The 27,273-nt window shown below is 41.2% G+C and overlaps 3 protein-coding genes across 3 annotated transcripts; 2 read left to right on the forward strand and 1 right to left on the reverse strand.

The window, feature by feature from the left end:
- Positions 1-823: 823 nt before the first annotated feature.
- On the forward strand, positions 824-8,989 carry LOC112574097. Its single transcript, XM_025254961.1, has 6 exons — positions 824-938; positions 1,264-1,381; positions 1,655-1,786; positions 2,085-2,277; positions 2,736-2,996; positions 3,596-8,989. The coding sequence occupies exons 4-6, from the start codon at positions 2,098-2,100 to the stop codon at positions 3,911-3,913; spliced, it is 759 nt and encodes a 252-aa protein (XP_025110746.1). The 5' UTR covers positions 824-938; positions 1,264-1,381; positions 1,655-1,786; positions 2,085-2,097; the 3' UTR covers positions 3,914-8,989.
- Positions 8,990-14,485: 5,496 nt separating this feature from the next.
- On the forward strand, positions 14,486-20,889 carry LOC112574081 (pancreatic triacylglycerol lipase-like). The gene is made up of 10 exons (XM_025254925.1): positions 14,486-14,642; positions 16,161-16,429; positions 16,911-17,057; positions 17,449-17,557; positions 18,013-18,135; positions 18,351-18,583; positions 19,024-19,156; positions 19,510-19,633; positions 20,254-20,454; positions 20,717-20,889. Exons 1-10 carry the CDS (start codon positions 14,555-14,557, stop codon positions 20,784-20,786), a joined length of 1,497 nt encoding a protein of 498 aa, XP_025110710.1. The 5' UTR covers positions 14,486-14,554; the 3' UTR covers positions 20,787-20,889.
- Positions 20,890-21,167: 278 nt separating this feature from the next.
- Positions 21,168-25,567, reverse strand: LOC112574084 (pancreatic triacylglycerol lipase-like). The gene is made up of 10 exons (XM_025254941.1): positions 25,393-25,567; positions 24,869-25,134; positions 24,073-24,219; positions 23,694-23,802; positions 23,310-23,432; positions 22,844-23,076; positions 22,558-22,690; positions 22,021-22,144; positions 21,621-21,821; positions 21,168-21,291 (listed from the first exon to the last, which is right to left on the reverse strand). The coding sequence occupies exons 1-10, from the start codon at positions 25,472-25,474 to the stop codon at positions 21,222-21,224; spliced, it is 1,488 nt and encodes a 495-aa protein (XP_025110726.1). The 5' UTR covers positions 25,475-25,567; the 3' UTR covers positions 21,168-21,221.
- Positions 25,568-27,273: the final 1,706 nt, after the last annotated feature.

Consider the following 27,273-nt stretch of genomic DNA (forward strand, 5'->3'; position numbering starts at 1 on the left):
TCTGTCATACTTTACATAACTAAGTATTAAGTGAATTTCCAGGTCACCTTTTAAAGAAAATTAACAGGCATGTGTGCTGACAGCAGTGAGGGTATAACATTCTGATGGTACTTCTCTCTGGCAGGCTGTGAGGCATGGGTATGCTATGGCAACCAGACACAGTGCAAGGTGTGTGTTGTGGACTGTAAGGAGGACACCATGACTGACATTCACATACAGGTAACCTGCATGCCCTTCTTTACCTTGCATTTTAGCATTATGATGGTTGTGGGAATGCCATTTTATCAGTCTAAAATATCATCAGCATTCTGTTTCCTTAAGTCAATTATTTACTAAAGTAGCTTTCTTCTTTAAACATGATCAAGACATAAATAATATGAGTTACAGAAATGTCTTCTATGCCATATTTTGAAACACGTTCGTACTTATCACCAGCCTGATCATATACTATATGTTTCTGATATATCTAACTATTCACTATATATCTCCGATGTAACAGATATTATGTTCTCATACATTAAGTCTCTGATATGTCTAACCATACATTGTATGTCTCTGACATCTAATGTCAACAAATCTGTCCTGATGAATCAATGTTGATGACTTCCAGGAAAAAAACTAAAAGAGATCCCACTTGAAACAACAAACTATGCTGCCATGGTAAATCTCTCTCTCCTGTTTGAGTAATGACTGAGGCCACACATTCTCTAATATGATCAATTTTTTCTCACACAATGTCACATTAGTCATCGCAAGCAACGCCTTCCGAACGAGTACTCACCCACTTGCTCACACTATCATGCACACACTCAAAATACATAATTTGTTTTTTTCTTTGTTTAGTTTTCTTGCCATGTAATGAGATTGTGTGCCATCCCAAACGCCATCTTGTTTGGTACACTTTCTTGGAATATTTGCTGCTACAGAGAAGCTGACCGGTAATTTCTTTTCTGGAAAGAAAACTAGAACTTCTTGCTTAAAAATAAAATGTTATATTATTTACTGTTCACATGTAGAAAAGGAGAACATATCCAAAATAGATTCTTATGAACATTTTAAGCAAAAGTAAGATAAAAGGTAGACCATTTCTATGAACACAGATCGAGTAACTTTATGATAAAGAAGAGCTTTTGGATTTTAAAAAAGCTGTTGGTAAATTGAGCAGTATATAACACTATAATAGATATTTAGTTTTGTGTGTTTGTGCATATATATATATTTGTGAATTTTCAAATAATGATTCATGTTGTTCTTTATCAACAGCATTCTCATTTGGGAACAACAGTTGCATGATGCTGTTCTCTCACTCTGCGTATTTGAAGATAGTGGAACCTGGCGTGTGTTTGCTGGTCTGGCAGATGGAACTGTAGCTGTGCTGGAGGTGTGTTAATATATGATATGGAATATATTCTGTGCTCATCTTTACATGATTACACCAGTGATGGACACCTTTGTGGTGGCTGTCATCTCAGCAGAGTGTTTCATCTGAAGTGAAAAGAAACACATTGTTTTCAACATCTTTGCAGCTCTTCCAAGATTAAACATTTCACATTTAACTCACTAATGGTAAAAATCCTTATTTATCTCACTGATAGTAAAGAGACTTATTGATATATTTAACTCACTGAAACTGCTGGTTTTATTGTTTTTACAGAACGTGAATGCGAACTCAGAATTCTACGATGTTATGTACATTCCTATTGGTCAATCACCAGTGACGTGTCCGACTTTTGGACAGCCAGCTGTGGTGTGCTTGTGGCAACACGGTCTCTGTCATCCATGCCAGGTAGTCTTTTGTTCCCACCTTTATTAACTCCATGGTTAACGACAGAAAAAGACCTCACAGTGTATAAATTAATCGCCTTTGTTGTGTGTTACTAAAAAAAAGTACTGTTTTACATATTACATTTGTTGTTTACCTTGGACTGTTCATTGGTAGATCCACTTGTTTGCAATGGTGTCAGTTGTGGAGTGACTTGATGGAAATATGAAAAAAAAATGTCATGGCAGTGATGCTACTGTCAGTACCCAGTGCTATGGGGACTGAAACTATTTCTCAATGTAATTGTTTCTTTACTGTGCAGTACACTAGACGCTATGGACAGCTTCACAGTGTCATTCAACCTGTATGATCACATTCTGACACTGCAACCTGGATTTCTGGGTGTCTGGATCTCAGTGCATGGATCATCAATCTTAGAACTCTGGGAACCTGAGGCTTTGGTGTGCAAGATGTTGTACGACACTCGTTCAAGTCAATACCCTAATCTTCGCAAAGTATGCAATTTTTTCACATGCAGATATGCGTCTATGTCATGCATGTCATTTGTATTATCTGGCATTCTGTATAAAACAATTTTGCATGCTATGTTGCATGCGCCCATGCCTGTCTGTCTGTGCTGTTTTATGTTATATTAATTTAAATATTTATTTTCCTGTTTATGTGTAAATCAGATTATTTACTGTCATAATAATAACAAATTTGTGTATACTGGAACATATTAATGCTCTTTTATCATGTTTAAGGATAGGCGAATTTCCGCTAAAATATTAATACACAAATAGTCATACTGTGTTGATGGAAGCATGAAATGTTCTTCAACAAAGTATTCAGTCTTTTACTGGTGTATGTACACTGTGTCACTATGGCTATGATTGTGTTGACATGAGCATGAAATGTACTTCATAGAAGTATTTAGTCTCATGTACATCACAATTCATCATGTTGTTAACAGGATGATGAGATGTACTTCAACAAAGCCCGCATTACTTGTATCCTGCCTCTTGACTACACAGTCTGGGATGGAACAGGAGAGGGAAACTTGATCACATATGATGTCTTCACACATCAAGGCTCAAAGTCACCCTCAGACTGTTCCTCTTTCGTCGGTTCCTATTCAGACAACTTTTCAGCCCTGATGAGTTGGAAAGAGGAGATGACCAATCTGTCTTCTTGTGCTGAGGCTTACAATCCTATGCGGGAAGCTGCTATGAAGGTAGATGTGTCAATTCTGAGTGGCTTAGGGAATGTATTATTCCAATAATGGGCACTTAAGAAAAATGGCTTTTAAGAATTAGAGATACATTGCTTCATTTATACTGATTACTTCATTTATACTTCAAATAATGTAAAACAGGGGTCTCAAACTCATATTAGCATGTGGGCCGCAGTGGAAAGTAACAGCCAGTCAGCGGGCCGCACCACGAAAAGAAAATGTTTTTTCATTAAATTTTACGAACACTACTGTCACTGCAGTAAATGCTAAAATAAAGTTTTTCATTTAGTGAGTTTATTATATGCACAGGCAGTTTAGTTTATTAAAATAAGTTGACGTTGTCTTGTCACTAATAACGGGTAATTTTCACAGTTAATCACAAGCACAACATACATATACACCGCGGACGTGGCCGAGGGCCGCACAAAGTTTCGCGGGCCGCATTCGGCCCGCGGGCCGCGTGTTTGAGACCCCTGATGTAAAACATATCACTTCATCTATCATATAAATATGGATCCAAAGTGTGTGCATAGGCACGCACATCTCCTACACACACACACACACACACAGATTATCTGTACTGTAATTCTTGTGTGCAGGTGCATCAGCTATATTTAGCCCAGGTAGACTCTAACACTGACCCTCTCAGACTATCTGAGCGGATTCTCTCCTGCAGCGACTTCTTGACAAGCAGTGGCAATGAGTCAGTGATCCAAGGAGGACAAGATTCCATCAGCATGTTTTTTACCCAGCCGACTAATAAGTCAAATATCAGCAAGAACAATTTATTGCAAGAAACAAGTGGACTTGCTCCTTCAATTAATGAAGATGATATTGAAGGCATAACTCCTACTCCAAGTTTTTGTTGTGACAACATTGTTGAAGCCAAATCAAAAAACAAAGACTCAGAGAGATAAGATGAGAACTTTGAAGGAAGCAGACCCTCAGAAATTGTAGAAGACAATGATTCCGGCGAAGTCAAGAAATCAAAGGTGAGCAGTTGTAGTACTGGTCATCATGTTGTCTGGGATGAAACAGCTTTTGAGGAGAAAGATTTCTACTCTCTTGACAAATTTTCAGAACCAAACAATAGATCTGACTATCTTGAACAAACATGATTCCTCTCGGCATTCAATAGGTTTTCGTGAAAGGCTTGACAGAAAATTGATCATATTAGAAAACGAAAACATCCCAAAGCAAAACACCAAAAAAAACAAACCCAACAAAAAACAACAACAACAACAACAAAAAACAACCAAACCAAAACAAGAAAACCCCTTAGTTTTTATTTCCCTAACTTTCAATCTTAAGACGTCGTTCGTAACCACTACACTACAGAGACGTTGCTCACGGAGAACTCTAATGTAACCTACTTGTAGTTAAACATTGTCTCGGTGGTTTTGGGCCCTCATTTATTTTACCTTTACCTGTCATCAGTTGTGGCAGACTACAGTAAGGTCAGGACAGCTTTTGTCGCATGCTGAGTATGCCTTTTAGACAGCTATCTCTGTATACTCGGTATAGTGCGAACCGGCAGGGGTTACTGTTCCTTGCTTATTAAAACCACGGGCCCAACAACAAAACACAACACTTTCGTGGGTTCTAGATCATTTACTCCAACACCAGTAGACGGTGCTGGCTATACAACACACTAGCGCTCTTGGTGGGATGAGCTCCCACCTCACGAACTGACCACTCTTCACCGGTCCCGGTTCGCATTGCTATTACCGGTTCTGAAGCGCGCTCGGTAGATGGAAAGAGCCCATGTGTAGCTCGCTCCCAAGCTCCACTGCTCGCTACACATGGGTATATCCGAGGGTTCCCACTTCTCAAAACAAAGAAGTAAACTAACACAGACACAACGAAAATTGAATGAATGAATGAAGGAGTCTTATAACGCGCAAAATCCGAATCCTTGAGAAACGCTCAATGCGCACGAAATGTTACAGAAAAGTACACCAATATAATCCACATTATCAGCTGCAGAAAAACAAAAGGAAAGTTAGAATCAAACGATCGGACGGCTAAAAAAGGACCACAGTTGTTCCCCAGCGTCAACCTCCTCCTAACGTTTCTCAGACGGGCTGGCGAGATCACTGACTAGACCAGCAGGTTAATCCAATGAATCACTTCACGCAGTTCGTGAAGCTAAGGAGAGATTAAAGCCGTATCGGCGAAGATGTTATATTCCGACTGAGTTGATTACTACACCACACTCGGAATACACACGATAATACTCCACAGGAAAACGTTGGATATCCGTTGCAGGCAGTTAACCACACACTGTTCACTGACCACGGAGCTCTGCACTCTCCAACTGCTTGGTCTCGTCTCGCCGCGAGCAACGAAGCCAATCACTCCTCAGTGGACATAAATCACGTGCACGAGGGGACAATGCAACACCAAAGTTTAATGGCGGTCCCAGAAATAAGACTCGCCAACTTAAAAACAAAGGAAAAGAAAACCATCATTACATCAAAAATACAAAGTAAACCGATTGTCCCCTGACAAATAATAATAAAAAACAACAACAACAAAAAAAAACCCCAACAAAAAACCCCAACAAAACCAAACAACAACAACAACATTAAAAAAGGACAAAAATAACCATTTGCTCGTACCCGTCCCACGTGCACCTCAGCAAATCCCGAGCTCAACAGCTTTTCTCCGTATAGAAACTTTTCTTTCTCTGCCGACCCGACCCCAGGCCTTCAATATCTCGTCCCTGTCTCTCCTGGATTTCCCGCTCTTCTTACGTAATGGTCCCCCACCCTCCATATCTTACGTCAGCACCAGTGACGACAGACCTCCCAAAGAGCAAGCGACACAGTTATATAAACAAAACAAACAAACAAACAAACAAAAGCTAAACTAAAAAGACCATCAGGAGACACAACCACGTATTCAACTCACTTACGACGACCAAATGTAAAGCTATAGCATCGATTGACCGATGCCGATTTGTTTTGTAAAGAACTCTCCTCAATGGACTTTATCCATTCGCGGATGTTTTTGGAGAAGTCACCACCATAGCGCTCTATTGCCTTACTGCGCAGCATCAGGGCGTCTTTGATGGCTGCTATAGGTACAGAAGAATACGATTTGCTTTGTTCCATCTTTGTGGCCGGTATACAGGCTGCAAGGTGTACAAGTCTCTGTCGTAACGAATGCAACCGTGCATAGCGGTCAACGATTCCAAGGTAAAAGAATGTCAACCGTATATTCAGGATTTAGCTGGTATATCTTCTTTTCGATGTACTGCTGGCAGTTGTGGAATACGTGCTGCACGTCGTACTCGTTGGCGAGTTGAAGAAGTTCAGTCATGGTTTCCTCTGGAGGAAAAAAGTTTTTACAAGTTCATGACAATATACGGAACCGTGCAGGAATGCAAACAGAATGAGAGAACATGGTCTCAATAATCTTTTTGTAATTTATTTCTTTGGGAAGGTGTCAGAGTGAGTATTCTTCTCACAGGTTTGTTCAGAGATTATGAGAGGTTATATTATACAGATATTTATTTCACTGCAGCTTCACCATCCACATGCACATCCACATCGATCGCTGTATCCTAAATGCAATTCACCGCTTTTGCAGGTGGCACATACGGCATATCTCAGGAGTTTATTAATCTCGCTCATATCCATGGTGGATATCCTAATGTGGATAAGTGTCCCGTCGATGCATCATCCAACAACACTCGGAAAAACCACCGCTGGCATAGAACTTTCCCTTCTCTCTGCCTCTCGCTGGTCGGGAAAGACGATCCATCGTCGAGCATGTCGTAGTAGCGCTTTGGTCACTCTCCTCACGATGTGACATTTCTTTTTGGAGACTCCGACCAAATCGCCGCACACACACATTCACACACACACACGTAAACATGATCCCGTTGCGAAGTGCAAAGCATTCTCGTCTGCTTGAGGGAACATTGTTCCCTCGATTCGACATTTCCAATTCACCTCCTACCTCAAACACAATAGACATTTTATCAACTCCACGAAATTCAAATTCCGTGTACACTTCTACATCATTGTAAAGATATAATTGTCACTAAATATTCTGTTTCGACGAAGATTTCGCCTGTTTAGCGAGAGCACAGCTAGTACAGTCGCCATTTTTCTGCGCCTATAGCCGCGTAAAGGCGGGTCCCCCCTGTATCACACTCATCTCTGCTTTTATATGTATATATGTAACCTCCCTTTCACACATACTCATATCTGCACATATATATTTATAACACCCCCTGACACTAACAGCTACTTACTCATAGGTATATATATATAACTCCCCCTACACACAGTATCGATATCATATCTGCTTATGTACATATATGTAAACCTAACCACATACACACACATCTGCTTATATATATATTTCTAATACCCCAGACACACATACTTATATCTGCCTATAATCCCCCATTCCCCACACAAACTTTCTTGCGATGCATTAGTTCACACACAAACATTTGACTGAACAGCACGACAGTTGCAGCTCACACTAACACTGTGCCATCTATACCAGCTCTCAGTGGCAGTGCTTCTCCCAATCACTATGTCTGTCCTTAATTGGAAGAGAAGAGATTCTTAACATCACACTCAATTGTAGAGGGCAGTGAAAAGCCCACGACCTGTAACGAGTGATGGAAGGGAAACAAAATTTGTTATGAAACGGAGCAGCAGTCTCAAGTACGTTTTGATGATAGTTAATAGTTCCCTCTTTAAAAGAATAATCCACCCCCACCCACCACCTCTAAGATCGCTGTGTATATAGTAGTGGGTCATCATGAAATGGTCGACATAGAATTGTTTATATTAGGGAAAGAATAAACAAAACAAAAAACAAAATACATGAAGAATTAGCTTCACCTAGATGTTAACATGGTCGATCATGTCAAACAAATGGTCGCTTGCACCCACCAGATTATATTATGGTTTCGCTTGACAAAAAAACAAACAAACAAAACAAAAACAAAACAAAAAAAAAATAAAAAAATCAACCGAAGATTTGAACATACCATACCTACTGTCAATCTTCAGACTTCGTTCGTAACCATTGCGCTACAGAGGCGTTGCTTGCGATGATAACTAATGTAACCTACTTGACAGAAAATTGTGAAAGGCTTGACAAAAAATTGATCATATTAGAGAATGAAAACATACCAAAGCAGATTTCTGTCTAAGCCTCACCTGTCATTAACTCAAATCCTCGCCCAGGATAGATTTGCTCCAATAGATTTACCATGGCAGCATAGTTTGTTGTTTCAAGTGGGATCTCTTTTAAGTCTTTTTCCTTGAAGTCATCTGTAAACATGGCCTTAAACACAGGGGAGTGGATCATGAGCAGTGATTTACTGGCATGAAGATTCTGCCCTTCTACCACAAGGATGATGTCGGATGTTTCATCTCTTTCTTCAAATCGGTTCTTTGATGAAAACATTTCTACATCTTTTCTCTTCGTCGTTGTCATCTTCATCATGGTCAGAATGGAGGTCTTCTTGCGAACTTGTTTGTGAGTTTTGCGGAAGCGGCAATGAGCTATTTCTATCCATTGTCGCGTGTCGTATGCTGCCTCAGCCCGGCTCAGCAAAACACAAAAGAAAAAAAAAACCCATATCAAATTTTGAACACACCAACTGTCAAAAATAAAGATTCTTGAATCAGAAGCTTCAGAACCTGATTACACTCTGAAAAACATGAACTAAGTGCATGGAGGAAGATGTAAGGAATGAACCAAGTAGTGGATCATCCACAGACGTGGTTGGGCTACAACGCCTAACTAATTTCAGTAGTTCATCTTCTGTCACTGGTTGAAAGTTAGAGAGGGGCCTGCCACAAAACAAGTCACTGGTTTGCTCCACAGTATCAACCGAGTCACCCAAGCTGTCCATTATGGACAGTCTTCATCAAATTGGGTTATGCAACTGTCAAAAATAAAGATTCTTGAATCAGAAGCTTCAGAACCTGATGACACTCTGAAAAACATGAACTAAGTGCATGGAGGAAGCAAATTGCTTGAATAAATTGTTTTGGAGAAGCATTTCTATTTTTTTTTTAATACCACGCTCTTTTTAGGCTTCGTCGTCCTCGCCTCCTGCTCTCTGTCGTCCTCGCCTTCCTGCTCGTCGTCCTCTGCCTGCTGGTTGTCCTCTGCCAGCTGGTTTAAGGTGGCTGCATGCTCCTCGTCAGATGTCTCCTCGGCCTCTTGATCCACAAGAGGCAACCTAAATCTGTTTTTCTCCGTCTGCAATCTTCCTTGCATCGTCATATTGTATGCTGCTTCCGAAATTTGTTGTGGCGAAAAGCTCTCGTTATCTCTGCGTAGACGTGCACGGATTGCTGTGATAGAGAAGAACGCCTCCCTTCTAAGTCTTCGCAGGCAGGCTTCAGCGTAGAAGGCGACAGCCGACGTCTTCTTTGACGATCCATTCTTGCTGTAAAGTGTCACCTGCACTCTACAGCGCCTTTCAGACGAGGAACATAAATAAATCAAAACACACAACAATTTAAATTTTAAAAATATAATTTAATTTAAAAATCAAAATGAGAAACACAACACAAAACAATTCCTAATTCCCCAACCCCACAGATCGAACACAAGTTTCTTCCAACTGAAGTTTCAAAAGTATTCACTCTTCTTGCACAGTTCCTCTCAAAGTCTCACTTGAAACAGCACAATGTTTCTGCTTCTAAGATACACCATATATCCACATGAAAAGACACAAAGTTTCCACTTCTTATTGAAGTTATATCCCAAAGAAAATCCACAAGAAACTCCACAAGAAAATCCAAAAGAAAATCCACAAGTAAATCCAAAAGTAAAATCCACAGGAAAAACCTGGAGAGAAAAACAAAACCATTCTTTAGATAAATCTAAATTCACTCTCAGCTATTTCAAACCATGTTCATGAAGTATACACAAATATATCACACTCATCAAAAATACGCACTCACTGAAAAAAATCAACTAAGATTCACACTCATCTCAACAGGTTCAATGCTAACAAAAGTACAAACAAGTATGGTACTTCAAGTCGGTTCAGGACTTGTACACACAATACAAGTCTGGTCAGGACTTGAACAACACAATACAAATCTGGTCAGGACTTGTACACACAATCCAAGTCTGGTCAGGACTTGTACAACACAATACAAATCTGGTCAGGACTTGTACACACAATCCAAGTCTCAAGACTGGTTACAAACAAAAACCGTCCGCTCCACGCACTGACAACACAAAAAAAAAAAAAATCCAATAAACAAAATACAAATCAGCAGGCCATTTGTGGCGCGGCAGGCCTCAGACTGTAGCTACCAGCAGAAGAAGACTATTTCTATCCATTGTCGCGTGTCGTATGCTGCCTCAGCCCGGCTCAGCAAAACACAAAAGAAAAAAAAAACCCATATCAAATTTTGAACACACCAACTGTCAAAAATAAAGATTCTTCAATCAGAAGCTTCAGAACCTGATGACACTCTGAAAAACATGAACTAAGTGCATGGAGGAAGATGTAAGGAATGAACCAAGTAGTGCTAGATTACCCAAAATATTTCTTCAAGAATTCTTAAAGGTTATAAAATCAAATGCACACAAATACAAGCACTGGTTAAAAATGTCATATGCTATGGTTGTCTGTCCATGATAGGAACAGTTTGAACACTATTGCCAATGCTAGTTATAAGATCATTGGTGTCAAGCAGAGGATTTGGGTTTTTGTTGCAATTAGTAAATTGTCAGGAAATTGGCATTTACTCAATATCTTAACATGCCACTGCAGGAGAACTTGTTTTAGTTGATTTCATGCAATCCTTATGCTATGCTAAAATGCAGAAGGAATATATGTATATACCAACACACAATTTTTTTTTTCATTTCAACTGCTAAATAGTAAGTGAAGGGTGTGTGTGCAAATTGTATGGTTCTAGATGGAGGAAACTAGAATTTTTTTTAAAAATCAAGCCATGCATTTTTTTTCGATGTACCACTTTGTTTAAGCTTTGTAACTTAGCAGATTTAATTACCTCTAGTATTAAAAATGCTTGTCATTTGTCAATGACATTATATTTTGTGTGTTTGAATCACCATATTCAGTAAATGTATAAAGCAGTTTTCAACATATACTACAATGTTGCCCTCTCCTAACACTTGTTAATTTTTTGCTTAGTTTATTTTTTTACTCTTTTATTTATTTTTGTATGTGAGCACACTTGTTAGTGTCCCTGCAAGATGGAAAGCGTTTAAGGCATGTTGTCATTCCAAAATACAGATGTAAAAAAAAATTTATATATTAAAAAAGAAGGAAAAAAAGTGTTAGTCTTTCACTATTTTAAATTGTTTATTTTAATTTGTCTGAATTTTTGTTATCTTTATCAAGATGCATCCCGAGGAACTTGTTTACAAGTAAATCACACTGGGAAAAGAAGCATGCACAAGTTGACTTTTTCTGTTCATTTATTCCTTCTAGTCTTTCAACTTACATTCTGATGCTTTTCTGTTGAAACATGAAGTTACGTTTACACTAGATGCAATGATGTCTTTAATTATAATAATTTATATTTTTATATTGAGTCAATTATTAGACTGACGCACGCACACAAACAAAAAGAATAGACAGAAACGGGAGACAGATGTACGTATTAAATGGTCATTAAAAGATTTTCGTTTCGCTGAAATCTTTATGAGGATCACACAGCATAATAATTTTCTTTCAATGGAAAACAAGAGCAAAATCAGATTGGTTCACAAGTCCTTTATTTTCCAAGACATGAACTGTAACATTGTGTCAAATAAAAATAATCAGATTTGTAAAACAAATAATTTGTGTGGAGGTGATCTCAATGTGCTAAGCACAAAAGAATAAACAGCAATCAGCCATAAAACAACCAAACAAATTTTGGTGTAAAGTTCATACCAGTCTCTTTGATAACGTTTTCAAAGGTCCACCTGAATTAAGATGATGTTTATTACTTAGTTAAGCTATTAAAGTAATACTCAAGCTAATAACCTGAGCATTTTGACTATGTGCATAGACGCCACACTAAGCAACTCATTCAAACTGACAGAGAGAAACTAATCAAAGGGACGTAAGACATATAAAAGGTTTCGCTTGTTATCTCCCTTTCTTCAGTGTTTTGTTTGTTACTTGACCGGTGGGGTAAAAATTGTTTTCTCAAGATATAATTGTCTTTAAAAAAGATAGAAGAAATCAATGTTTACTCCCTTACTCAAATTGTTTATTTTAATCTGGTTTTGTTTTCTTTAGCAAGATAACCCTTAAGCTACGGAGACGGTGCTCGCTATCTTCACCAACGCAACCTACTTGTAGTTTAACATTGTCTCGGTTGTTTTGGGCCCTCATTTATTTTACCTTTATCTGTCATCAATTTTAGGCCTTGAGTTATTTTGCATGTCGCAATAAACTTTATGCAACCCTTCCAATGAGTGAAGCGGAGAGTTCGCTTAGCGCGGAACGCTGACGTCACGCTTCCGAAGGCTCCCGAAGTTTTCCCTTCACTGAGACCTTTACACACACATTAAAAAAAAAAAAATATCAGCGGCCGATCCACTCCCTTATCAAGAGACCTTGAGCTTTATACAATAAGTGATACTGTGAGTGGAACTCAAACAAACCTACGAGCCAAAATAGCCGAGCATAGACTAAACAGTCCTAATGTTTTCTGCATTCACCAGAAAGTATTGTTGAACTTCTCTTGAGATTAGAAAAAATTTTCACAAGAAGTCTACGTGATAGATAAGAGGAAACTGTATGTAAACATTTTCCACACCTAGTTTACTCCATTCAAACTAACTTTTGATATTTGATATCTTAAAAAAAAAAAAAACAGACCCGGGCAAAGAACGATGTAAGATTATAAACTTTGTTCTTCCTAGCTGTCAATTTTGTTGGATCGTTCGTTGGTTATCAACAGGGTCTAGTTCAAAAACTCTGTATTGCTGAGGAATTAAAAAATTAGAGAAATAGGCGGTCAAGCACGTATGAACACGCCCGCGATCATGCAGGTGACATGAACTGTCACAACAAATGACAATGTATAGATGTATTCTCATCTATTTTGAAATCACAGGGCTTCTTTTTTTTTTCCTTTCATTTATTAATCTCTTTCTCGTTGTTTCTTCTTGGATTAATAACTTACTTTCTTGCTTTCTTTCTTTTGTCTGATTGTTCGTTCATTTGTTAATTCGTTCATTCATTCGTTTTCTGTCCTTGACGTAAAGAGGTTGAAAAACCTGCAGCCTGGTCTTATCAGTGGCAGTGCAGGGCCATCCTGTCGGACCAGTTCTAAAATTAACGTGTCAGACTAGAAAAGGACCACACTGCATTAAAACACAACAACACACAGCTGGCCCTTTTAAGTTCCATCTGTTGGAGAGATTCACAAACGAGAAGAAAACATCAATAGGCAAGAAAAAAGCCTGAGAAGGAAGTTGATATCAGTTGATATCCAGATGATAGCAATCCCACCAAGAATCACAGGCATTTATGAAGAATATTTTACGAAGTCCATGGAAGGCATTTTAATGTCTTAAGAGGAAAATTTTAAATCATTCTAAGGACTTCCAGGGAGAACCTTCAAGGTGGGTCATGGGCGATTCTCTGTTACTTCCATATTTTTACTCTTCATCTTTTCCACCGAGACAAACATCGTCCTCATCACCTAGTCCACCTCTTGACGAGTAAGATCGTGATGCTCCCAACGATGGTCTGGAAAAAAGTTGCTGATGTCGTCAATCACGTCTTGCCATGGAGGATCTGAGAATGCCATCCTATTCTGAGGAAACGTCGTCCACGTGAACAGCATCTTTAAAGACCAACCCGGTTTAATATGTTTGTTAAAGTTTCTCACAAGTCTCTAATTGCCCCGCACTCGAGCGACTAACCACTTTCCGTTGACGAAAAACAAGCATCCTATACTGATGTTCCCAAATTCCCACAAAAAAGAGAAGTGTGCAGGAATATGCTCATGACACAAAGAATAAAGACCACAAGAGAAGTGAAAGCAGAGGTTAATGCATTCTAAGGAAAGAGCGTAGAAAGATGGTTAATGAGTTGGACTATAAAAATAAAAAAAGAAGGCTTTAGGCTTTTCATTCAAAAGTGGATGGAAAGCTCTTTTTTCCCACTCTCATCCCACAGGAGCTGATTAACAGAAATGGCTACCCAACGTGTCAGGGGAGATAAATGCGGTCGACGGTAAGGATTGAACTCCGCCTTCCACACACCCGTATGACCCAGCGAGCCCCTTATGCCCATAGGTTTACTGGAGTGTTTATCTTTAATCCGTCCATTGAAAATAAAGTCTTGGTTATTGAATTCCTCTCTTTTTTCTCCTTTCGCTGTCCCGCTGTCTGCGTGTTCGCCGCTGGCCGCTTATCAGTGTTGGCTGAGAGGTACCCGTGGGAGATGGCGGTACCCCGCAGCTTCGAGAGCGCAGTACAGCATTTTGTGGACCGTGGTGCTATAAATCCTGCAGGTTCTCTCCACTCAAAAGTCGGTGGTAGCCTCCAACAGTCGGAACACGTTGCCGAGTCGTACAGCCATGCTGCTCCGTGGGCTTTGTCTGTTGGCAGTGGCACTGCTGACGTCCTCGCACGTTGTCCCTGAACACGAGCATCAGCACGTGAAGAGTAAGTAAACTTTAACGGTTTTCCCTCCCCAAAGTTTTTTTTTCATCCACTAGGTGAAGTTGTGGATGAGTTGGGTAAAACTATCACACATCGGACTGGGTCTTAGCCAGCATTTCCCTACAGGAGTAGGTGCAGTATTTTTCTAATGACCAGGTCAAGGTCATGCATACCTCCTTCAAATATACTTTATCCTTTCTTGAGATACATACCTACGAACATTACCATACACAGCAAGAAGTCAGCAACACACACGGCAGGATTGTATGGTTATATTTATGGTGTCAAGGCAAAGCTGAAAGACGCTTTAAGTATCCTAACCCTGGTTCAAAAAGATCTACGATCAATTTATCTAAGTTTGGATGCTTAACCAAAAGAACAGGCGATGAAAATTCCTTGGTCGTTCATGATAGTAAACTAGCTTCAGGTTTTGAGGATGATTTTTAAAAAGGATTTGACAATGTGCTATGAAAACTAGTGACACCTGTTCTCAGGGGCAGCCGTCGGGAGTTTTCTCAGGGTATTCCGCTTTCCCCTCCTTCTCCCCTCCCAGTGCAAAATCAACAAGCTCTTTCCCGCCAAAGCAAGTAAACAATCAGCTGTTGAAACCTATTGCTTGTTCGTCAAGATCGAAGATGGAATTCGGAGCAGAAGCTCCTTGATTAGAGGCCCACACCTAGCAAAAATTGGTTCCTGGGTTTATCAGTCAAGATAAAGAGTTCTGAAAAGCAGGGGCGGGCTGTTTTGTTGTTGGACCCTTGCAAGAGAGAAACGAAATCGTTGCTAGGAAAAACCCATTATTTGTTCCTCTTCAAAGGTTGGTTGGTTTGTTTGGTTGGTAGGTTTGGCATGAAAGAGCTTTCTTGGATATTCGGCTCCCTCATCTTACAGTTTAAGAAGACATAATTACTGAACTTCGCATTGTATACGTATTGTGGTTAGTTCGAGAGCACTTATCTTGGAGGGACCGTTCCTACCTTATCTCTGGTCACGTGTTTTCTGAAACGCATGTCCCCGAGTTACTAAATTTAGACATGGTCACACGAGCCGTGTTGTCCTCGTCGTGAGAACAAACATGAGGCTTCGGTCTGCGCGACTTTTACGTAATGTGGACAGACAGACAGACAGACAGACAGACAGACAGACAGACAGACAGACAGACAGACAGACAGACAGACAGACAGACAGACAGACAGACAGACAGACAGAGAGACAGACAGACAGACAGAAAAGTCACTCACCTGTTGATAACACTGATGAGAAGAAGAGATTTCTTAGATTCTGTTGAAGGCTACTGCAGGTATGCAGTCCAAAGGCAAAGAAGTAAAAGATAAAACAAAAACACAGCAACAAACAACAACAAACAACAATAAGAAACAACAATAACGAACACAACAACAACAAACAGCAACAAACAATACAAACAATAACAAACAGCAACAAACAACAACAAAAATCAACAAAAATCAAGGAACTGAGGAATGAAGCTCAGAGTTCACAACCGTCGCTTGGTGTCGCCAGGGTCCTCCGTGTGTTACGGTGAGCTGGGCTGCTTCAGCAACGATGCTCCCTTCTTCAGCCTGCAGCGCCCCATCTCTCTGCTGCCCCAGTCTCCCGACACCATTAACCCCAAGTTCACCCTCTACACCCGCCAGTCCCCCACTCAGGGTCGCCAGCTGAAGGCCGGAGATAAGGTGGGACTCCTGGCCTCCACCTTCAGCGCCAGTCGCCCCTCCAAGTTCATCGTGCACGGGTGGCTGGACAACGGCATTCTGGGAACGTGGATGGTGGTACGTATCAAGGCTCAGCTCCCGCATCCCAACTCGTCATCTGATGATGAATAACCTTCCAATGAGAGAGATGTAGATAGATAATAACTAACACACACACTATTTTTGCTATTACTGTCGCTCATTGATTTGAAACTAATAAACAAATCCTGGGTGGCTCTTGCTGAAGCCGACCACCCGCCACATTAGAATTCTTAAGGCAATACTATCTCAGCAGGCAGGAAGCCCTGTTATTGTATTTTAGTATTTTTCGTCAACTATCAACGTTGCATGCTTTATGTTTACCTTTCTCTTCGTTGTATATCTTCAAACCTGAAGAGATGGGTTTTAATATGTTCATCCTTCAATCGGGTTTATATAAAATTTTAAAAAATTATGAACAGTAAGAAAGTTTTGTGAAGCAGTGAATAATCAGCAGAAATGTAGCGTTCCTCGGTATCGAGGCTGACAGCTGACGCTCACGTGTTCACGTCAATCGCAGGACATGAAGAACGAGTTCCTCAAGCACGGCGACTACAACGTCATCACCGTCGACTGGGGTCAAGGGTCACTGTCTCTGTACGGACAGGGCACGGCCAACACTCGGGTCGCGGGGGCCATGATTGCTCAGCTGATCACTTTCATGCAGGTATGATGATGATGATGATGACGATGACGACGTTGATAATAAAATCTATATTGTAACTAGCCGCACTACAAAGCAGCCTCATGATCTGTGCACACCCATTAAACTCAAATTGTCGAAGGCAGTAGACATAAAAATAAAAATCACACATCAAGCCAATATAACTCTGAATAACACTGTGCATCATGGCACACATGTCAGCTCTAATAAAGCTCACATGCATCTTACTAACTTACTACCAATAAACCTGATAAACTCAATCTGAAGGAAGCAAGAATTAACACAGAAAGAAAGATCTTGAAAAACAGAATGTAGAAGAAAAGGTTGGGTAAAAAAAAGCATGTGCATGCACGCGTTGTTAATAAAATAAATGGATTGTGTGTGTGTCCTGCAGAATGTGACAGGAGCTCGTCCGGAGGACATGCACATCCTGGGACACAGTCTGGGCTCGCACGTGGCCGGCTACGCAGGAGAGAGGTTGAAGCACCTGGGTAGAATCACAGGTAATAATGCTACGACGTCTTAACAGGGTCCGCAGGTAACATTTCAGTGGTTGCCAGGTATGGCGATAAATGTGATATGACAGGTTTGGCAGAATCAAAGAGTTATAAAATAAAAGTGGAGTCACAAGCACTACCACTAGCATACAAAATAATGTTGGTAGTATCACACGTATTGCGATGACAACTAATACCAAGGTAATTATATTTACAAAATAAGTATATTCCGTCTGTCAGTCGTAAGAATCTGAAAAGGATTTGAATTAATTATAACTCAAATATTGATTATACTTCTAATGATTATACATAAAATTATGATTGATTATAATCATGTTTGTGGTACAAGCGTGCCTTCACCATCAGTCTTGCCATTCACTGTGTGAAGGACGTACTGTTATTATTTTTCTCATTCCCTGTGTTAGACCCTGTTACCATTCTGTGTCATTCACTGTGTCTAGGATTGGACCCCGCCGAACCCTACTTCCAAAACACAGATAAACGAGTCCGATTGGACGAAACCGACGCCCTCTTCGTCGACGTCATCCACTCGGATGCCGCCAGCTTCTACAGCACAAATCTCGGTAATGGCTGACATCTTAAACCGAAATTTCATGTCCTTCTTTCGTATTGATAATTTAGCACTTTATTTATCCCGGAGGGCGATTTCCTTTTTATTTTGATGTAAAAATTATTGTGATCAGGTTTATCCTGCACACTTGAGTGGTTTTGCTGACATCATGCAGCTGCTTCACCCTAGAGAGTTCATATTCCAAACAAACTGACGGATGTGTTTCAGGCCTGGGTATGTCGCAAGCTTGTGGACATGTCGACTATTATCCAAACGGGGGTGAAAAACAGCCTGGGTGCGAGAAGGGTCCAGTCACCCACATTGTGGAAAACGGCCTTTACCTGGGGTTCAGGGAGTTCGTCGCCTGCAACCACATGAGAGCCTACCATCTCTTCCACGACTCCATCAACAGCCAGTGTCCTTTCCAAGCATACCGCTGCGCCAGCCAGGACGACTTTAAGGCAAGCTTCATCGAAAAACTTTTAAAATATTGTTAATTGAGTCAATAGTAGGGCTAAGTAGCAGTCCCTGAAAAAAAATATCAAGAATGGGGACCTTTGTGAAATATGCTTCTGAGTCAAGGTTTTTATTAATTGCATCGAATGTGTAGATTTTAAGAACGATCACTATGGAGACAGACAATAAGAAGTTGTTTTCTTTGGAAAAACAATTCCTTACAGGACAGCTTAATTGAGATTACTTTTCATGGACTTACCTCTAATCAGGAATATATCAAAAATAAATACATAATCGAAGGGAATTACTATAAAAATATAATCTGTTCGAGGCATGTAACCTCAATGAAAAAAGAGGATTAATTTTTCGGGAAGAAACACTTCTAAAGGATGTGACTCTTACAATGGAAACAGGGGCGACTTAGGCATGTGGCCTTTGTTTTCAGGCCGGCAGGTGTCTCCCGTGCAGCGGTCAGGGCTGTGGCATCATGGGAATGCACGCAGACGAAGTGAAGCCACCTCGCGGAACAGTTGGCGTGAAATATTTCTTCAACACTGGTGACCTGCCACCCTACTGCAGTAAGTTGTTGTCTCTTTCGTAAAAACTTCTCCCATTTTCGGGTCTCCTTTTTGATAGGTATATGTAACTCTTGGGAACTTAAGTTATCTTGACCTATGACCCTTCGTAGTAAATCAGTCACCAAGGCTTCCATTCTCACAAGACAGACACTTTATCCCCGTCTTTTTCACTTTTCGTAAGCCGATTTTCTGGGGGAGGGAATAGCAGTTTGGGTGGGTAGCCCAGACAGCGCCATGAAAGATCTGAACAGGCTTCTGTCCCCTGTCAGTGTTTCCATCGAGCGCAAAGGTTATAGTCCATTCGCAAGGCACTGTGGTACCAAGGAGAGTGACAAAACTTTGTTGGGGTGCAGGGTATCACTACAAGGTAACGGTGACGTTGGCCAAGACGTCCACCAGTCAGCAGGAGCGAGGCAAACTGTACGCCAAGATTACAGGCACTTCCGGTCAGAGCGAGGAGGTGCAGCTCACCCCCGAGTAAGTACTTGACCAGTCTCCTCAAGTCCAGATTTTTATTTTTCATTCAGTAATCCTTGGACTGACTGCAGGACAACAATTACTCATGCTTACCGTCATTACCTCTGGTTTAACTGGTATAATACATGTGCACAAACGTAACATAATTCCAAATTTGTTTTCACGTGGTCAAGAAGATGAGGTAATTTGTAACCCCACCACCCCAACCAAAAACATTAAACCCAAACACCCAATACATGTGACATGGCAAGATCGTTGACATGAGATAGATAGAGGTACGTCTACAAAGACATATAGTAGTATAATTATGACATAACCGCAGATTTGCGTTCAAAGACATGCAACAAAAGAAAAAAGGAAAAAAAAAATAACTTAGTAAGTTTTATAACTATCTGTGAGATATCACAAATTCATGTTTATGAACAATTTATTCAGACTCTGAATATAAAAGTACGAAAGAGTTGAAAAAACTTCTGATGAATTTAGAACTAACGGAAACCTTGACGTCATGTGTTCGGTCGAGTAAAAAAATAATTTTGAGACAAACCTCTCATGAGATGCTTTCTTGCTGGATTTCTTCTCTGATATGCTAACGACTAAACCTACACTTAACATTACAGCAACGTCTACTTCAACCCCGGCGAAATTTACACCTACGTGGCGACGTCAAAGCACCGAGTAGGTGACATCACAAACGTTGCTGTCCGCTTTGACCACGACTCGGAACTCCTCAACGTCTTCTCCTGGAACGTTCTGGGCCTTCGCCACCCCACGTTGTTTGTGGACAGGATTCAAGTCTTCAAACCAGATGAAGCAACCCCGTAAGCAAACTTCGACTCCATTAACACACACACACAAAAACTTTTTTCCTCGGACACTAAAAACATTTCCCTCAAAACTCTTGTCGGTATCTTTTTGCTATTTTTGTAATCAGTATCATCGTTTTGTTGATTATTTTAATACAACAACACGAATGTGACGTAAATGTAATTTATTGTTAAGACATCGTTAAAATGATGATACTGTTTCTTCAAATGACAATTGTTTATTTGTCAATAATTATTTTATGAATGTTTTATCCAGCGTCGTCTTCTGCGGCCATAACACTGGAGTTGAAACAGACGTGACATCGCTCTTTGCATCGAAATGTTGAGGACGATGAGTGGTGGATGTCGACCACAAAGGTGTGACCTATCAAGAAGCGAGTCCATTTGGTGTTGTCAGATGGAAATAAACACGTTTTTTGATTGACAAAAGCTTGTAAATTTATTAGTATGGAGTTCTTGCTTGAATGTATATCAAGTCACTGGTGTGTGACGAATTGTTAACAAGATTATTGCTTTAAAGAAGAATGCAACATATTGCAGCACAGGAGGAGGAGGAGGAGGCACAATGTCTGTTCCTGTCTAGAGCTGGAAGTGGCGGCAAAGCTAAGTTCTTTAAACTCAGTCAAACTAACAACTCACAAAGTTAATCACATGCATTTGAGTGTCAACTAGTGATGAGCACACAGTTCCAATTCAACATAACTGCATGCAGTCAGAACTGTTTATTTTATGCCACCAATGCTTACATAAAGATTAATTTGTCAACATTTGCCGGAAAAGACTTGCGCTTGATCCGTTTCCACGCCGATGCCTTGACCGCAGAAGGTAGCGCTAAAGAAAAATATTATTATCATTAGATCATCATCCATCATCCTCATCCTCATCATCATCCTCGTCATCATTCATCATACATATGCTTCTGCTTTAAAAATTGGAAAAACGACAATGAACAGCAAGATAACAAAGGAAAGAAATATGTTTAGAATTAAAGCAGAAGCAGATTAGATTAATAAAAATACTTTTTAAAAAACCCATTGAATGGGAAAAAAGACAACCCCCCCTCCCAAAAAACAAACAAACAACAAAACAACAACAATGACTAGAACATCCCCACTACCACCAATTATACTAATAATAATAACAATAAACACAGGACATACGTTTGTTGAGTCTCCCCGCTGGTGATATCAATCCTGCCCACATATAGCTTGGGGTGGCGAAGGCCCAGAACATTCCACGAGAAGACGTTCAGAAGCTCCGAGTCGTGGTCCCACCTGACCTCCACGCTCGTGACGTCACCCAGCGGCAGCTTTGAAGTCATAACGAAGGTGTATGTTTGCCCGGGGTTGAAGTAGACGTTACTGAAATGTTTGGTGTTTATTTAGCCGCAAGCACTTCTGCTGGTAATTGCAATTTGTATGGTCACGTGACTACGACATTCATACTAGGAAAACAAGAGATCTTGGTGTCTCGAAATGACTTGTAAAATAAGAGAAATGAGTGACGTATTGTTTGACCGATCGCTGCCATCTTCACCGCAGCTGGTGACGAGCAACTTACTCGTTGGTGAGCTTGACCTCCTCTGTATGACCGGAAGTGCCCGTCAGTCTGGCGTACAGCGTGCCTCGCTCCTGCTGGCTGGCGATTGGCTGGGCAAGCGTCAGGGACAGTCCGTAGTGGTAGCCTGCACGTTGGTGACGTCATATAGTAGTCACCTGCTCCAATACATGCTTTCGCGCAAGAGTACAGAAGGTTAAAGCAGGACAAAGTGGCGGTTTTGTTTGCATTGTTTACATACAAATCTTAGGTATATTTTTAAAACTCACACTCACTCACTCACTCACTCACTCACTCACTCACTCACTCACTCACTCACTCACTCACTCACTCACTCACTCACTCACTCACTCACTCACTCACTCACTCACTCACTCACTCACTCACTCACTCACTCACTCACTCACCCACTCACCCACTCACCCACTCACCCACTCACCCACTCACTCCTCTATACATCACCAGACAATCAGCTTCACAGAAGTTATGACTTAAGTAAACTACCATAGATGATTTGATTACTGAACAGTGAACACTGACGGCAGTAATGGGGGAGGTCGGCGGTCCGGAGGTAGTACTTTAGAAGGGAGGAGCCAATGGGTGGTTTGACAGGGTCAGAGGTCAGACTCATGTGTCTGCAACCCTGTCCACTGCACAACAGGCATCGGCCGGCCTGGAGAGGGACAGAAAGACGCGTGGATCCAGTTCTTTACCTGACATTGATAAGGAAGGCACGTATTGAGAACACACACATACACACATACACACCATTACACACCTCACACGCACTCCACACGCTCCACTCACGCCCCCTAGCGGCCCTCACCTTGAAGTCGTCCTCGCTGTCGCAGCGGTATGCGAGGAAGGGGCAGGCGCTGTTGATGGAGTCGATGGCCAGATGGTAGGCACGCGCATGGTTGCACCCGATAATCTCACGCACCCCCAGGTACAGACCGTTCTCCTCCAGGTGCGTGATGGGGGACTTGTCACAACCCGGCTGGTCGTGACCTCCGTTAGGGTAGTAGTCCACGTGACCACAGGCCTGGGCCATTCCCAAGCCTGGAGTAAGGAATTTATTTCTTTGAAGTACGCCCTACTGTTATACATTTACTTATTGAAATAATTAAATAATTAATTAAACAATCGTCGTCCTGAAGGTACAGAGCTCGATGTTACAGAATCACTGTTACTTCTCATCTCCAAGTTCGACTTTCAAGCTGAGAAAGAAATTCATTCAGAACATTATTCATGCATGCATCCTGTTGTACATGTGTAGAAGGAGTGCATGTTACCGAGCTTTGTGCTGTAGAAGCTAGCGCCATCTGTATGGATGACGTCGACAAAGAGAGCGTCAGTTGGATCCAGTCTGACGGTCGGGTCCGTGTGCTGGAAATAAGGCTCGGCAGGGTCCAGTCCTGCAGCAGCAGACTTATTCTCATTCAATATTTCATTACAAAGCCTTAAACACTGAAATAGCACAAAACACTTTGCAAAGTATATTCTTTTAGGTTTTCATACTATTTTATATAATCATTAAAAATACCAATAATCTGACAATAGTTATGTTTTCAATGACAATAGGGAAACAAAGACACAGACTAGCAAATGGAAAAACAGACTAACAAACACATGAATAAGTGAAGAATGTGGAAGATAAATGTCTAGGATTCTCTTACCTGTGATTCTGCCCAGGTGTTTGAGTCTCTCTCCGGCATAGCCAGCCACGTGCGAGCCCAGACTGTGTCCCACGATGTGCATGTCCTCTAGACGAGCTCCTGTCGTGTTCTAAACAGCAGGAACCTTATTGTGATTGAATTTTTTTCCTACGTCTTTTAAAATTTGAGTCTAGATTTCAGACTTCACCAAGCTCGTTCTCAAGCTAATACAAATAAAAATAAATAAAATAACAACAAAATAAAAAATATAAATAAACTGTTTATTTGAATAGCTCCTTTCAAAGCTTTTACTCTAGTTTTTTTCTGGCATCTGAAGCGTGTGCGTAGGTTTTGACAGTTATCAGGACAACATTGAAAAAAAAGCTCTGCATTGGCTCACCTGGATAAAAGTAATCAGCTGCGCTATCATGGCCCCCACGACTCGACCATTGGCTGACGCTTGTCCATAGAGAGAGAAGGATCCTGATCCCCAGTCCACGAGCACCACGTTGTAGTCCCCCTGTCTCAGCAGTGCGTCTTTCATGTCCTACACAAAACAAAACAAAACAACAACAACAAACAAACAAAATAAAAGAACACATAAGTCCTCAACAGTATCTTACAGAAAACAAAAACGTCCTCAACAGTATTTTGCACAAGACAGAGATAAGTCCTCAGCTATACCTTATAGACAAACATAAACAGATCGCGAGCAGTACCTGAAAAAAGACATGATAAGATCGTGATCAGTGTCTTACCTATGATGTAAGTCTGTCCTGTGGCTGTAGTCATGTAGCGAGAGTAAGTCGTGTACTCAGGGCAAAATCGTGAACTCACGTAAAGCGCATTCTTTAGATTATTATATACACATTTAAAACGTAGATACACGGTTTTTAAATTGGTATCTTAAAAATGGGAAAGATTGTAGAAAAGATGGGTAAGTTGAACTGTCGACTTGAGAGAGACAGAGAAGATTTTACTGACTGATCTACGATCGCATAATCGAACTCTCTCTTATCATAATTATTCTTTGCTACACAATGCTCACTCTTGATTTCAATGAATTTCTCTCTCTCTCTCCCTCACACACTCTTACACACTCGCATATATTTAATTCATGTTTAAACCAGTGTTGACAGCCCCCTAAATTATAAATATTTACTTGGTTTACTTGTTTTGCTAAACACTAGACTTACAGGCATCCAAGTCGCCAAGAAACTTTCGAGGAAGCCGTGTACGATGAACTTGGAGGGTCGGCTGGCGTTGAATGTCGACCTCGCTAACCCTGTCGTGTCCCCTGACCTCAGCCTGTAGCCCTGTGCAGGTGACTGGCGGGTGTAAAGAGTGAAGGTGGGGTTGATGACGTCAGGAGACTGGGGGAGAAAGGAGATGGGACGCTCCAGACTGAAGAATGGAGCATCATTGCTGAAGCAGCCGAGGTCACCGTAGCAGACCGTTGACCCTGGAAACGTGGTTACTTTATTTAGAAGTTTATTTAGAAGACCAGAAAATAAACACATTCAGTCGGCATTTCATTTAACATTTTGGACAGTTGGCGTTACTAACATGGCGTCTGATGACCTCACGACTCCCTCACAGTACCTCGCACTGAACCCTCCCTCTGTTCAATGTGAAACCATTTCCGAATGCGATTGTAGGGGAAATGGAGCAACAATCAGTAACACGATGTATGAAAGACATGTGTCAAATCTTTGCTTACTTTTATAGACTGATTGAGCAACGAGCACTTGAATTAGTGTTAGTTTGATCACAGTCACCAGGGGGAGTCCGCCAGGATTCATGATGGTTGTTTCCAAACAGCTGTCTGCCTGTGGCTCTAGTCTGTGCTGTTCTAACTTGGACCCACTGAAAAAATAACGAGATAACCCTTTGTCGTAGTACTTCAGCACTGGCGCAGTTCTTATCACCAAACCCTAGAGTGAATGAAGAAACTTGGATATCTGATAATCTTTTGAACAATCCTGTTACAGAACACTAATTCTGAAAAAATAAAAAAAGGTAAATTTCGATTTAATGTTGTGACGCAAGGCGGGTCCATCAACACTTAGTGAGAATTAGCGGTGTGAAGGAGGCATCGCCCGTTGGGTAGGCGGGAGGACGCCGGTGAGACCTGCACGGGCACAATCCTCCCTCGCGATCCTCCTCACCACGTGATTCTCACCTGTGGTGTGACTGGCCCGGGCGCCGTGACGTCACGTACGTCTCACGAGCGGCTGGTTGTCATGTGCGCTCACAGGAGCTGGAACCTTGTCACGCACGGTTGAGCACAGCGTCTCACTCGTCCGTCAATGCTGATGTTTACTTTGTTACGTGCTCGGAGGAGAGAATAAAGTGTAACAGGTGAAAGAACAGGTAGACAGTTGTCTGCCAGGCCCATGCTTGCTGACAAGAACCGTTAGCTTATAGGCGATGAATACCAGTGGAGGTTGTGTCTCAAACAAACACAAAACGTCCATAGTGTTCAAGACTCACCTGTCGCATGTACGAACGGCTTGTCATGAACACGTAATATTCTGACGGACAGGTGAACTTGGACCATAAACCATACTCCTGATTGCCGTTGTCGATACACTAATAAGAAAGTTTTTTTTTTAAATGACGGAATTAAGGATTTTTCAGATGAGTAAAAAGATTATGCTTTTTATTTCCTACACATAAAATAATGTCGATGACCGACGTAGTATCCAATTAGCATGCCACGGATTACTTGATTAATGGTCTAGTGACTGGTCAGGGACCAGGCGGTAACAGGACTACAGGCAATGACAGACGAACTCGTGGTTTCTATGACAACAGTACCGATGACACCTTGTAAACATCGTCTGTTCCGTGTTCCACTCCAAGAGTCTGCACCAAAGCGAAGACAGGAAGAAGCAACAGACTTGAGGCTTGTCCCCCGACGAGGCCCCCTTAATGAGGAAGACGTCATTGTGTGTGCTGACGTCAAAGATTTATACACAGACTTCAATAACAACACGTGACGTAGCAGCGTAATGGGGATCAATGAGCGGTGGCCTTTTGATCTCCTGGACTTGAGGCCCCGAGCGTAGATCGCGTCTCGCAACACCTGTTGGCACGGCCGTCGGTTTGTTTTTTCGGGGTACTCGGGTTTCCTCCTCACATCACCTCGAGGTAGAAGCACTTTCCCCCCAAACCAACTGGCTGACGTTTTCTAGTCTTGTTTGCAGAAAGATATAGCTGTTTAGGACACTTTGTCTTATACTTAGCTTAGTCAGCTGAATTTGTTTTGTTTTCTTTTTTTAAAAAATAAAAAATGTTATATTTTGGAACACTTCAATATCAAGGTGTTTGACGGCAAATGCAAGCAGACTGTGTGTGTGGAGAGAAAGAAACAAAGGAACTGACATTTTTGGCCGCTATAGTATTTTTTTGTTATAACTTACTCAAACTGTACTTACTATTCTTCGTTTGTCCGTCACCCTCCTAGGGGTACTGAGGCTAATATATAACGACTCACACACGCTCTTATTCATCCCCATATACAATCTCGCATTGTTTTTATTAAAATCTTTTATTATTGCTATAGCAATATTAACACGTCACTTTGTACAAATTTATA

The sequence above is a fragment of the Pomacea canaliculata genome, linkage group LG10 (genome assembly GCF_003073045.1).
Source record: "Pomacea canaliculata isolate SZHN2017 linkage group LG10, ASM307304v1, whole genome shotgun sequence".
Lineage (NCBI taxonomy): Eukaryota > Metazoa > Mollusca > Gastropoda > Architaenioglossa > Ampullariidae > Pomacea > Pomacea canaliculata.

Excerpts from the sequence above, each read along its gene's own strand:
- LOC112574097 (XM_025254961.1), top strand. The coding sequence starts at position 2,098 with ATGGACAGCTTCACAGTGTCATTCAACCTGTATGATCACATTCTGACA. Across the intron at positions 2,278-2,735 it reads AATACCCTAATCTTCGCAAA|GATGATGAGATGTACTTCAA; the intron begins GTATGCAATTTT and ends TGTTGTTAACAG. Across the intron at positions 2,997-3,595 it reads TGCGGGAAGCTGCTATGAAG|GTGCATCAGCTATATTTAGC; the intron begins GTAGATGTGTCA and ends TCTTGTGTGCAG.
- LOC112574081 (XM_025254925.1), top strand. The coding sequence starts at position 14,555 with ATGCTGCTCCGTGGGCTTTGTCTGTTGGCAGTGGCACTGCTGACGTCC. Across the intron at positions 16,430-16,910 it reads TTCTGGGAACGTGGATGGTG|GACATGAAGAACGAGTTCCT; the intron begins GTACGTATCAAG and ends CGTCAATCGCAG. Across the intron at positions 18,136-18,350 it reads CTTCTACAGCACAAATCTCG|GCCTGGGTATGTCGCAAGCT; the intron begins GTAATGGCTGAC and ends GATGTGTTTCAG.
- LOC112574084 (XM_025254941.1), bottom strand. The coding sequence starts at position 25,474 with ATGAATCCTGGCGGACTCCCCCTGGTGACTGTGATCAAACTAACACTA. Across the intron at positions 23,803-24,072 it reads AGCTGATTACTTTTATCCAG|AACACGACAGGAGCTCGTCT; the intron begins GTGAGCCAATGC and ends CCTGCTGTTTAG. Across the intron at positions 21,822-22,020 it reads GAGGTCAAGCTCACCAACGA|TAACGTCTACTTCAACCCCG; the intron begins GTAAGTTGCTCG and ends CAAACATTTCAG.